The following is a 13539-nucleotide window of genomic DNA, read 5'->3' as shown; positions in this document are numbered from 1 at the left end:
CAAAACACTTTTTCCCTCTCATTCCCATCCCCACCCCACTCCCTCCAGCCCAACACCCTGAATACTCACAAGAGAACACTTTATCTATACAAAATTAATTAGAAAACAAAATATTTACATATGAAATAAACACCATCTTGATTTCTGTTGCCAGCGGAGACTGAAAGAGCTCCCTTGGTTCTAGATTGCTGTTCGCTAGGTTAGTTGGTTTGGTTTTTTTTTTTTTGTTTGAAAGGGGTGAGGTAAGAGGAAGATGAGGGGATGAGTCCCTGACCCCTGGACAGAGTCAGGGCGAAGCGGTGTTTACGTGGCCCTTCGCCTTCTTCCTCCTGGAGGTGCCTCACACCCTCTGTCCTCTCTCAGTCTTTCCTGTTATCTAAGGTAAAGCACTCCATGCTCCTCTCTCCAAATCTGTGAGAGGTTCAGCCCCTTGCCCCCATGTTCATTTTAGAAAGAAAACAAAGCTTTACAAGGCCTTCAGTTGACTTTAAAATGAAAGATACTGAGGTAAAAATCAAGGAGAAGGGTTGGGGACAGCAGTCAAGGGCGGGATGAGGAAGGGTCGCGAGTGAGGGCAAACAAGGGCGAGGAGCAGCCCTGGAGGGAGTGACTTGAAGAGACATGGCAGCTTCCTTCCAGAGGAGGATGAGCACCTTTCTGGTTTATGTGTCCTGTGTGCAACATGGCGATCCTGCAGTCAAGCTTCCACACAGACCCGGGGCTCTCTGGATGCCACCCTGTGTAGGGGAGGATGGCAGGACAGTGGAACTGACCCATAGAATAGCCCTACCACAAGTTTCAGGACCGGCAGTGACACATATTCATTTCCCTTCTCAATTTTCCAATGTTAAGTGAAGGGAGCATCAGTTCTGCCGGTACCCTCATCCCTGGAGTTTTATACATGTATATCTTTTTTTTATTCCTCAGTGGTACAATCTGAGAGGGAAACAAGGTGTTGCAAGAAGACAGAAGGGCTTCTACCAAGAGTGTTCACTCTGGGCTCAAGCCACATTCCCAGGGAGCCAGGCCCAAAGAGGTGGTGGAGGGTCCCTCTCTGTCCCCACTCTCCCATTTCCAAGTCTCTTCCCCTCTCTTCGTACCTCCTGAGCTGCACTCATGGAGTGCAGCTCATTTCTCTTAATTGTCTGCTCCGTAGCAGTTGTAATCAGTTTTGGGGGGAAGGAGCCTGCTCTTCTAGCTTCAGGTTAAGTAAGAAGGGATCAAAGCATTGGAAACATCCCCCTCTCTCACTTACCCTACCATACACGACTCCTTACTTCTTCAAAGGTGGCTTCATTCCTCCCCAAACCTTGGCCAGTCGAGAGTCTAAATGCTCAAAAGAGCTTTGTAGACTCTTTTTGCTCTCAAGTGTGGGCAAAAGAACCATGGCTGTGAAAATTCTGTTTCCCTTTAGCCTTCCTGGAAAGTTCTTGGTTGAAACTGGTTGAAACAATTGCCAACCACTGAGGACTTGTTTATGTACCTTCCTCTTGCACGATTGCTCACCACCTTTTTTTTGTCTAGACCACAGAATCTTCTTTATCAAGAATTTTCATTCTCCTTATTCGAGAAGGATGAAGGGAGACAGCCAAAATTCAGGTAACACATGGCCATCTCTGTCTGTATATAAGCCAAACAATCACACTGCTTGGGGATATTGAAAGAAACAATAGAAAGAGTCAAGGTTGCCTTCTTTTGAGGCACCTGACTACACATGGGTGCAAGTGTGCATGAACACACATGCACGCACAATCCACCTGCTCTCGCCTCCAAGGCACCGTGGGACACTATCATACTGTACTTTCCAGTTTGTTCAAGAATCCGCTCTGCCACCAATGACCTTTTGTTCTGTTCACCACCACTATCGAGTCTCATGGGGTTGAAGCAAGCATTTTTTGGCTTATATATAAACACACATGGCCTCCCAACCTCTGCTTGGCACATGATTCCTAGACAGATGTCATCTAAGCAGCGTGAATTTAGCCAGAGCCTCTTTCCTTTCACAAGCAGTGTGCTAAATGGTCTCACATAGATGCTTTTGCTTCCTCACCTAAATGAAAAGATCAGTTTGGGAAAAGCTACCTTTGTGCTCACATAGCCTCTTTTTGGTTCTCCCAGCTTCACTCAAAGAGGATGTCAAGGAGCTCTTCCACACCAGGAGGAAGCTCGCATGCAGCCCTTCCTTTCTCCACTTTACCCTCCCCTGCTGAGAGGGCCCATGGCATCATCTCATGGGAACAGGAATGCCTGACGGAGGGGGGAAGAAGGAGAGAACTGTGAAAAGGAGGAGAGATGGTGCTGGTCACCAGGGTTGCCCTCAGTAGGAACCAGAACTCCAGGATCCCATAAATAAATTAAAACAACAAGAAAGGAGCAAATGGGAACCAAGTTCACCCCCGTCACCCTCCGTGACATGCGCATCACACGACCCACAGCCTTACCCTCCCGTACCCACCTTAACCTCTCTGTTCCCTCACTCAGACATCAGACTCAATACTAGAAAGTTTCTCATAAACATGCCCATTGCTGGAGCCATTGAAAGCCCTGGGGTTTTTGTTGTTAGGCACACAGGGGTTGGACTGGTTCCCTATACAGATGTCCTTCTGGAAACGGGCTGGCACGGCCCCATGAAGGGCCGAGACCACTGGCTTGTTGGTGACAAGGGCCCGGAAGTCCGGCCTGGCTTTCGACGCCCCCGCCACCGTGGGCTGCCTGAAGAAGTAGGATTTGCTGCCATGGAGCAAGCACTGGTCGTCCCCAAAAGTGGGGATGAAAGGGTTTTGCGTGACCCGGTCAGGGTAGAGCGACTTGCTGAGCATGTAGCCGCCGCCGGGGTTGTTGTGGTGGTGATGTCCGGCAGTGGGCACTGAGGACTTGTTGTTGGCAAAGGTGCTCTCGCCAGCTGACATCTCAAACATGTGGGCGTAGGGGCTCCCATCCATGAATCGGCCCTTGTCTTTCAGGCTCACGCTGCGTGGGGCCAGGGCGGCTTCTTCCTTCTGCAGGTCCACGAAGGTGTCGTAGGAGTGCTGCCGGCGCAGTTTGTTCCGGTTCTTCTTCTGGGCCTTGGTATTAGTCGGGCTCTGAGGGTACTTAGTGGTGGAGGCGTTTGACGTCACCGCCACTGGGGCAGCCGGCTGGTCCAGTTCCTGCAGGGAGTTGTCCTCGCTGATGTCATACAGGTTGCCTGCTTTCTTGCAAGCCTCACACCGGATGCACGCCTGCCTGCCCGAGTTCTGACCCGTCACCGTCGTGGAGTAGTTGTGCAGCTTGGAGGGACAGCTGCGGCAGAAGTTGCCCCCGGACCGGTCCTCCCACTCCACGTTGGTCAGGTTCTTCTCCCAGGGTGCAGGTACCCCGCTGACCACACCGTGTTTGTCGCCCGTCCCGTGCTTGATGTGAGACCTGTTGGTACAGGGCCCTCCTCCGCTGACGGAGTCGCGCTTAAAGTCATCACTCCGCTCCTTGTAGATGTCGGTCAGGTCCACGTGCTCCCAGTGGGGTGAGTTCTCCTTTGTTCGGAACTGGTCCAGGTAGAAGTCCCGTAGCCCTTCCTTGTCCCTGAAGTAGCGCTTGTGGTCAGGGGAGCGGGGCGGTCGGCGACGGTAGGCCAGCTCGATCTCGTCAAACTCCCTGCGGGACTTGGCTGAGGCAGGCCGCTTCTTCAGGCTGTCCTTATATTGCTGCTTACGCCTCTTGGCGGCATTGCCCTCGATGTTCCCATAGGTGACGGTGTGGGTTGAGATGTCAGAGACATCGGAGCGGATCAAGTCGTCGTGGCCACTGTAGCGGTCGCTCTTGAAGGAGAATTTGCCGTACAGGTCACTGAGCTGGCTGTGCTTGGAGGAGGGGAGGCCGATGTCCAGGGGCTTCTTGCTGATGGACCTGGACTGGGTGGTGAAGGGTGGGTTGTCACAGTCGTAGAGCCCATCGATGGAGCTGGCACTGCCAATGCTATGGGGCCGGTGGTGATGGTGGTAGTGATCTTGGTACACGTTGCTGTCTTTCAGCTGCAGGTTCCCGAACGTTCTCTCTACCTCACTGATGTAGTCACTGAAGAGGTTCTCCTCACAGGGTGGGTTGTTGTAGGATTTGCAGTCAGAATGCGTGAAGCTGCGGCGGTGCTCTGAGATGTCATAGACGGATGACTCCCGTCGGATGAAGTCCAGGGCGCTCTGCGGGGAGCCGTTCACACCAGACAGGTTAGCCATGTTCTTGGCCGTACGCAACAGGCGCAGGATGTTGGAGTGTGTGTTGTTCATGGTTGCGGTGGGGGAGTTCATTACAGATTGGCGCTCCTCGATCGCCACCCCATGGATGCAGCTGTAGATACCCTGAAGCAAGAATGGAGGGACAGGTTAGATCTCCAGAGAGGCTAGAAATGACCACAAAAAACACTGTCCCACCAATACTTGCCCCAACTGGATAAGAAAAAAGGGAAAGCATGAAGCGAAGAGTCTAATATACTATTAGATGTGGCTAGAAGTTTGCCTAATTTATACCCCTAAATTTGGTAACTGTCATGTGGTGAGCTGAGGTCAGTGACCTGGCCATAAGACGGGGGGCATGGCCACACGCAGTAACTTGAGCAAAGGGACTGGAATCATAAGATATGGCATTTTTGCCTCAACTTCACTGTTGACTTACCGTGGTTTTCTATGCCTAGATTTTCACATCTTAAAAATGAGGCCATGATATCAACCCATAGCAAACAATATCGTCAGCCTCCTGGAAATAAATGGCCATGCTCTATGGACGCTGAGGTTGCTCTGCCATGGCTGGCCACACCTGGCTGACAGTAAAGCACAGGGGAGCTCACTAGCTCACAACTGTCACTGTTTTCTAGCTCTGACAAATTTTAAGCAGGTTTAGAATTTTGGTCACCAAATAACAGCTGAGCAATTCTCTTCTTGAGCCAAGCATGAACAAAATTCACAGAAAGAGAGAATTAGGAAGCCCTGGGGTCAAAGAAGGATTTTTCTCCTGCTGTGTTCTACACTGTGGGAGGGAAGAATTGGGACAAACAGCCAGTACTCAATAGGAATAAATAACTCCCTTGTTGAATTCTCTCATTTATTCTCTCTTTAGCTCCTGTCTTCCTTCTTATATTTTCTCACTCACTTAATATTATCATCAATAATTAACATCTTAACAAATTAGTATTGATCGAGAGCTCCCTGTGTACAGCTCTTTGTACAGGGCTTTGAAGGACACCGTGCAGGAAAGGCAATGGGCTGGGTTCCTGGAGGGCTCAGTATGTTTGATTCTAAAGTCAAGCCAACCTCCTGCTCACATCTTGTTCCCTGCCTGGAAAGGTGGACAAACTTGGAACTTTTCTCCTTGGCTAGGGAAAGCATTTGAAAAGAGGTTGTTTGAATTGTGTCATTATAACAAATGGGACTAATTTGGAAAGTGAAGTTGTCTCCGTGGATGGGAATGACAGGGGAGAGGGTTAGAAGAATCATAGCCAAATGGGAAAGAAGAAAGGTTTCGATAACGTAAGTCTTATTGTCCCACAGGGCATTAGCAAGATGGAAGATCTTCAAGGTAAGGTCATTCCACTTTCCCAGTTCTTCTAACCCTTCCTGATTAAGCTCAAGAGAAAATTCCAAGCCTTTTTTCCTCTATAATCATTGATCGTGTCAAAGGATTATAAATGGGGTTTTTATTACACATCATCAGCTCCCGTGGCTTCCGGTGTTCCCCTATCTGAGATCTTAGGGAAGGGCTACCAAGGAAGCAACATGGCTCAGGGATCATCACCACCCCAGTTCCATCCTCCTGTTCTGAGCTCACTCGATGGCCTGAATTAACTCACAGCCAGAGAGGAAATGGAGAAATTGTTCTCTATCAGTAAAATACTATAGGAAAATGATAAAAAGATGAAATAATTTAATTTTCTCATTAATACAAAACTCCATTTGAGTCAAAGTTGGTTGGCCATATCTGGAACCTAGACCTTCATTCTAAAAGGACATTTGAGTTCACCTCTCATGAATTAGACTCTCCACTCCAAAAGAAGCTCACTTTTTTAAAAAACTTCTCCCTGTGACCTGTTCATACATAAAACTGTCTTCCTAGTGTCTCATTTTGGACGAGGAATGAAGAGGAGACCTAAATAAAGAATGACCTAAGAGTTTTACTCTTGCTCCAACTAGGGAAGTTTCTGGAATGTAAATTTCTTATGAGTCAGAGCTTATTTCTAAAGGTTCTGTTAAGCTCTTCAACTCTTCATAACCAACACATGGTTAAAACATAGAGTGAAACAACTAATAATATACCTTTGTATGTTAAAATAAGAGAGATATGTTATATACGCTTATTTAAATAGAAATGTACATTTTTAAAGGATTAGATAGTTCATACAATTTATACAGAACCAACTAATAGTGATGAAAGGCATTTGGTAAAAAGCCAAATTTTCCGTTTTGACAGATCTGTCAGTTCTTACAGAGAACCAACTGCCCAAATCCCACACAGAAAGCTGTTTCTTGAAGGAAATATAGTATCACCCACTGTTCTGAGCCACTTGCAATCATATCACACAAACTCCTGAGAAAACATACATGATATGGTTTCTTGCTTGAAAAACATGGGGGTGGAGATAGTGTCCTCTTGGTTCTCTTTGCTTTGCACAGTGCTAGGCTAAGCTGTCCCTAACAAGCTCTAGGCATTTAAATCAAAACACTTACTCTGCTGATGGAGAAGACCATGCCAGGCTTGCCAGAACAGACACCCATAAAGCAATGTCGGAACTGCCAATAGAAAAGGTGTTCGCAGATGAAGGTGATGAGGCTGAGAGCCATGGCCGCCCCCAACATGTAGAAGACCCCTGCCATGTTGTCAATGTCCAGCTGGCTGCTCATGACCTCATTCTTCTCATTGTGACAAATGCCAGTGAGCCAGAGAGCTTCCAGTTCTTCCATCTCCCCTGGGGAAAGGACAGAGAAGGAAAACAGATAAAAAGAGGAGACAGGAAAGGAGTAGAGAAAAGGGAAAAAGAGGGGTATTGAGCAAGAAAGAGAAAGATACGTGAGAGAAAAAGAGACAAGGAGACAAAAAGAAAGGACATGAATAAAGTTAACGGTAATCTTATTAGTGCCATTACATATTAATTCATCAACGTACTTAGTAAGCATTCAATAAAAATTTCATGTGAGTACTGCAGGCGATATGAACACATGAGACGTTGCTCCCGCTCTCCGTTATCTAGCCTGTATAAATTGGCATATAAATAATCACAATGACAAGCTGTCTGCAGGTAACAAGAGTTCAAATTGGTGACAGTAATTCTGTGGATGGCATGGCCAGTGGGTTTTCGTGAAGTAAGTAGGAGTTGGAAGTGGGCATGCTGGATGGATGAATTTTAATTTACATTGTACAAAAAGCATGATTGGTGGGAACACACAAGGCTTGTTTAAGGAAAGGCATGCAGAACAGTTCAAACAGAAAAAGATATAGTAGGCAAAAGAAGCTGAATAAAAAAGATTGACGTAAGAGTGCTGAAGATCTGAGTATGAGATTAAGCATTCTGTACTTTATATTATAGACAGTGGGGAATAACATAATCGAACGAGTGATTCAGAGAATTGCCCTTAAAATTGTGCAAAGCAGATTGGGTAGGGAGAAGAGAGGCAGAGAGAAATGGGCAGAGAGATTGACTGATTCCCTAGGGCCCCTCAGATTTACTTATCTCTTGTTGAAGAAAATAAAGAGCAAAGAGGAGTAAGCTTGGATAAAATAAGACCCCCAAATTCAGACTTGCCTTCTTTATACATTGTTTAACGGTGCTTTGATCACTTTAATTCATGTCAGATTTCAATGACCTTTTTCCACTTCACCAGATGCTAGGAAGTAGGAGGAAGTAGGAAGAGGTCTCAGACAAAAGGAAAGTAAAAGAAACCATGTGCCCTAGAATGCATCTAATTCTAGACAAGCAAAATTCTGAAAATCTCATGGAGAAAAATTGCCTATTCCCATAGTTCTAGTTTGGCTAAAAAATTGAACTTTGCTTGCATAATCTGACTAAAGTTTTGGCAACTTTTGCAAATCATCTCTTTCTCATGGATACAGTCTCCATTATTGCCTTTGAGTGACAGCTACACTAAAATTACAGAAGCTCTTATACCAAAATGGCTTGGTAACACTCCAGCTAAAATATCTTCCTATTTCCGATGTTAATCAAATCACTTTTCCCTTATTTTTTTGATCAAACTATGATTCTCCTAACTAGCGGAGCAGACAACTTCACCTGGATTCTAAAAATCCACTGTGGTCTTCTGCTTCTGATCTCATCCTTAACAGCAAAGCTTCTGCAGACATAATTGAGATAGCCACTTGGCTGATGGCTGGTGAAGCCAAGTAGGGTCTGGCTGCTCATCCATAACTGAGTTAGTTTCTGTGATGCTAACAGAAACAGTAGTTTCTTTGTACAATAAAGTGAAGAGGGATGCAGAAGACAGGAATGTAATGAAACAGAAGATGAGATTTTTTTCAACTCAAGTTGGTGGCTCAAGGAGATGAGATTTTTTTCAACTCAAGTTGGTGGCTCAGTCTGCTGCCAGGATGATACTGGGGAGTGGCTGATGGTGTCTGCCTCTGAGGACCCTAACCCTGCCTCCTGCCTCTTCCAGCTGAAAGAGAATGAAGAGATGGCTGCAAGTTTATTTCTCTGCCCTACCTCTGGACACATAAAGAGCAGAGACCTTCCACAGTTCCATCTATTATTTTGGCCACATGTGAGATGACTGGACAAAACATCTAATATCAGTTCTCCTACTTCATCCCTGAAGGTTTGATTATAGCCTGCAACCCAGAAACAAACCTCCTTGATAAACTGCTTCAATCCTCTCCCTGCCATCTTTCAGCTTGTTATGGGTTGAAAGATGTTATCGCATCCCCCTAAAATATATATGCTGAAGTCCTAACCCCCAATACCTTGGGATGTGACTTTATTTGGAAATAGAGTCATTGCAAACGTAATTAAGCTGAGATCATCCCAGAGTAGGGTGAACCCCTAATCTGACTGGCATTCTTAAGAAAAAGGGAAATTCAGACATAGACATGTACAGAGGGAAAATGTGCACACTGGTAAAACACCATGTGAACATGAATCAGAGATCGGGGGTATGCCTCTACAAGATAAGGAATGCCAAAATTACCAGCAAACCACCAGATACTAGGAGAGGCATGAAACAGATTCTCCCTTGCAGACCCCAGAAGAGATTGACCCTGCTGGCACTGTGATTTCAGACGTCTAGTCTCTGGAAATGTGAGATAAGACATTTCTGTTGTTTAAGCCACTCAGTGCATGGCACTTTATTATGGCAGCAATAGGAAACTAATATATACCCGAAAACTACACAATATACTGTGAAATACTTTTCCGGAAATGCACAGGTTAAAGAAATGGAGGAAAAGGAAAGGTTGATGTTTTGGACTGGCCATCAGTAGAGGACAAATGGGCACTTTCCCTTTCTTGAACTCACCATCTCCAAAGAGCTGCAGGATAGCAAGGTCCACCTGGCGCTTCCACCCAGAATCTTTTTGGATGGCAATGCCATAGCCAGTGGAAGCAAAGACCTTCCCACTGCCAATGGTCACCAGCTTGCAGCCTTCATCTCTGCCTGCCATATAGTTCAGCACTGCTGCATCATAGATGAAGGCATCCAGTTTCCTGTCAGGAAAAAAGCAAACAAATCCAATGGAGGAATTTTAGAACAAAACTACCTATGGGGCCATTAATATGAAGCAGTAGGGTTCCAGAAAACTATGTGGAGAATTGGTTCAAAGTAAGGTTTAAGTTGGAACTCTGCCAGAATCTAAAGCCTAAATCCCAGGCTGTTCTTTATGTGCTTTTGGGTGGAAAGGAGGAGTTCTTTTCTTCCCACTGGGAATGATGAGAATGTAAGTTGGGCCTGAAGCCAACTCATAAACTGTGTCTGAAAGGAAGAAGGAGTAAAAAGGGATCAATAAAAATAATAACAGAAATAATGAAAAGTAACCACCACAACGAGCAACAAATAGCATGGGGTTAGATTTATATAACATTTTTCATTTCTCAGTTCATTACAGTCTGGAGTGGGGATAAGTGTGGGTGTTTGTGTTTCAATAGATGTGCAATGCTATTTTTGTGGTCAGGAAGGTTCCAGTATTCTGTTGTGCAGCACAAGGATAGAGGTGAGGGGTTGAGGTGGTGGCAGTACAGGCTTGTGTAAGAGCAGATGAGTGAAACTACAAGAGAAGGCAAAATACAGAAGAATTCAGATCTCTCAAATACATAAATTACAGCATATAGTTCCTAAACATATAAGAACTTCATTTTATGTATTGTGCTTTGCAAGGCAGAAATACATAAAAAAGGGAATAAGACCAGGCGTAGGGGCAGGAAGGCATGAATCAATATTTAAAACCAACATTTAAACGTATCAAAGGTAGAGGAAGAAATTTAGATATAGCCTTACAGGCGATAGAGAGGTCTGCAAGAAAGAAAAGCAACACCATTATTCCCTTCATTTTTATTAGTTAAGTCACCTTGTTAGGTACCCGATAGAAAGGGGAACACCAAAAAACCAAAGCCCTGATATGAATGAGAACAGTGGGGGTAGCAGTGGTCAGACTACCCAAAGTGGCCCTACCTTCAAGCTCAAATTCCATCTTCTGAAATCTTCTGTGACTGTATTTATGGTGATAAAATAGAATCTAACAGTATTTTAAGTAACCATGTATCTAGCTGCCTTTTCCAGACCTGGAGCTACAAGGGTATTGAGACAAGGTCCAAGTGCTGTTAGTCATCATACAACAAAGAAAATCAGCTACAAGATCCATTGACCTCCAAATCCAAACATCTATAATGCCCCATTATCCATTATCTTCCATAGCTGTGGCTTGTGGAGGCCAAATGAACAAAGGGACCAGTGTGGCTGGGACTGTGCAAGCCAACACATGTGTAGGTCATGAACTCCTATGAATGGACAAACACTCCCTAGAGGACAGAGTATGTTAACACAAGCTGGCACTGGAGATCAGTCAACACATTCTTACTGTTAATTATCTAAAAACATTTATACTTTCCCCCTTTTATTTCTCCCTTGTCCATAAGACACCAGAACCATAATTTTCACCTCTTAGACAACAGGTCTTTGTTTCATACATGGCACAAATACCTTATCCTTCACTCTGCCCTCCTACTTCTACATTTATTTCACTCTTATTTCATGGTTACATTAGTGCAACTAGAAAATAATTTGTAAAAAAAATACATAGAAGTAATAGCATAGGAATCTTTGTACACTGGTCTAAATGACACTATCAAATTTAACTTGGAAATCCATAAAGAGCAAATGAAGTCTTCTTTAACATTTTATGATACCAAGCATGGTATACCTAATGCATGTGATTCAATAGTATGCTTAATAAATGTGAGAAACAGATCAAGGACTCTGAGCTTGGAAGCAGTTCTTACCCTGTTTTCAGGGAGAGCAATGCATCATCTACACCCCTCTGGTTGAACTTTCCCATGTAGGCATGCATTTCTGCATAGTTATTGCGAATATTTCTCTCTGTGCTGCCGTTGGGCACGGTCCCAAAGCGGAAAGGGGGTGAGAAGTCATTAGGTCTCTGGAACTGGAGAGAGAAAGACAGATAGAGACAGAGCGGGAGACGGAGGGAGAGAGAGAGAGAAAAGTCATTTTAGAAAATGTGAAGAGACATTAAGTAAGTTAGCATTAGTGGATTTATAATGGAAGGGACCAAACTATAATTCACCAAATACATTAGCCCTCACTCAAGAGCAGCAATTGCTATCTGAAAGCAGACTTCAATTCAATTCAATTTAGTACATATTGTTGAGAGATTTCTACTTGCCCAACCCTGACTTTAATCTATAACCCTTCTGTGTTCCTTTTATGTACACTACACAATACCAGTGTTGATGGGCCAAAGGAACGTGCTGGTGGCTTAATTGCGGTGGACTAGTCACCTTTATTTCTAAAAAATTATGTAAAATCTGTATTCAGGTCTCTTAAAGGCCTAAATACACAGTCATTGCACTATTTTGTCCATAGGGGCCTTAGTGAGGCGAGCTATGCGGTACTCCTGAAGATAATTTGTTGAGTATCAAATATGTTTTGCTAAGAAATTTTCTTTTGACCTTCCCTGATGCACTGAAAGCTCATATTTATCCCACATGAGTTGTAGGATAAACTGTACAATCAAAGACAATTTTAATTATGTTCCCTTTCTTGCTTGAGACTGAGAGTACATCTCCAGTGCCCATTATAATAAAGAGAAACCTCTTGGATTTTCATCCCTATGACATCAGCTTTATTTCTGGCTATCACCCTGCAATGCGTAAGTCTTTATGTTGCTTCCTGAACACAAAATTTGTTCATTTGTATCTTCCCAGCCTCATATAGTCCATCTCCTCAGTGCCAACTCATCTGTCTCTCTAGGCCAATTTATATCCGTTTCAAAATAAAACTCAAAACAATTTCTTCAAGAAATCTTCTGTGAATTCTTTCTTCCATCAAGGCTACCCCAAAGTGATCCATCAGAACCTGTTATTCTTTGTTTAGATCACTGTAATCCTACAGATGCAATTACTCTCTAAATGTGCTAGTCTCTGATGTCATCATTAAGAGTTTAAACTCTAGATTGAAACAGATACGGATTGAAGACCAGCTCCGCCACTTACCACTGTGTAACCTTGGGCAAGTAGCACCAACGCTCTGTGCATCCTGTCCTCATTTGTAAGAAGGGGATGATAATGCCTAGTTTTCAAGATTATTGTGAGGATTAACTAATATAATGCATAAGAAGTGCTTGGCGGCCAGGCATGGTGGCTCACGCCTGTAATCCCAGCACTTTGGGAGGCCGAGGCGGACGGATCACGAGGTCAGGAGATCGAGACCATCCTGGCTAACACAGTGAAACCCTGCCTGTACTAAAAATACAAAAAATTAGCCGAGTGTGGTGGCAGGCACCTGTGGTCCCAGCTACTCTGGAGGCTGAGGCAGGAGAATGGCATGAACCCGGGAGGCGGAGCTGGCAGTGAGCTGAGATCGTGCCACTGCACTCCAGCCTGGGCTACACAGCAAGACTCCGTCTCAAAAAAAAAAGTGCTTGGCACAGCACCTGGCATACAGTAAGTGCCCAATAAATGTTCTCTTATACTGTTTTTAATTTGTGTCTCTATTCTGCATTTCCTAGTAAACCTGCTCTCTAAGCTTCTTATTCTATTAGTACAGCAATGGTCATTGTAGCTGTGCTGTGCTTTGGCATCAGAACCACAGTGAAGATGTTTGAAGTCCTCTTGGTTTCAAGTAATAGTACCATTTACTTTGGAGATACATTTGAAAATCGAACCTGCCAACTCAGGAGAACTCTGAAGCTTTGGGATGCCTGGGATTAGAAGCAATTCTTTTCCTTCTTAGAATACGGGAGTTCCATGGGCCACAAAATATCTCAGCACCAGGAGCCATAAATGCCATCTTAATTGCTCAGTGCTGGCCATGGTTAAAACTAGAGTCATGCAGTGGT

General features: G+C 44.6%; 1 protein-coding gene across 3 annotated transcripts in view; it reads right to left on the bottom strand.

The window, feature by feature from the left end:
* Positions 1-2358: 2358 nt before the first annotated feature.
* GRIN2B (glutamate ionotropic receptor NMDA type subunit 2B) overlaps positions 2359-13539 on the bottom strand; it is a 418101-nt gene continuing 406920 nt past the window's right edge. For all 3 annotated transcript variants that reach the window (XM_055280574.2, XM_055280575.2, XM_055280576.2), the window contains 4 exons: positions 11465-11625; positions 9489-9676; positions 6693-6931; positions 2359-4334 (listed from right to left, as the gene is read on the bottom strand). In XM_055280574.2, the coding sequence (XP_055136549.1) occupies positions 2478-4334; positions 6693-6931; positions 9489-9676; positions 11465-11625 (2445 nt within the window). In that variant the 3' untranslated portion in view covers positions 2359-2477. The remainder of the gene's footprint in view (positions 4335-6692; positions 6932-9488; positions 9677-11464; positions 11626-13539) is intronic.

The sequence above is a fragment of the Symphalangus syndactylus genome, chromosome 5, assembly GCF_028878055.3.
Source record: "Symphalangus syndactylus isolate Jambi chromosome 5, NHGRI_mSymSyn1-v2.1_pri, whole genome shotgun sequence".
Classification (NCBI taxonomy): Eukaryota; Metazoa; Chordata; class Mammalia; order Primates; family Hylobatidae; genus Symphalangus; species Symphalangus syndactylus.
This window is presented reverse-complemented; position numbering and strand designations above follow the sequence as displayed.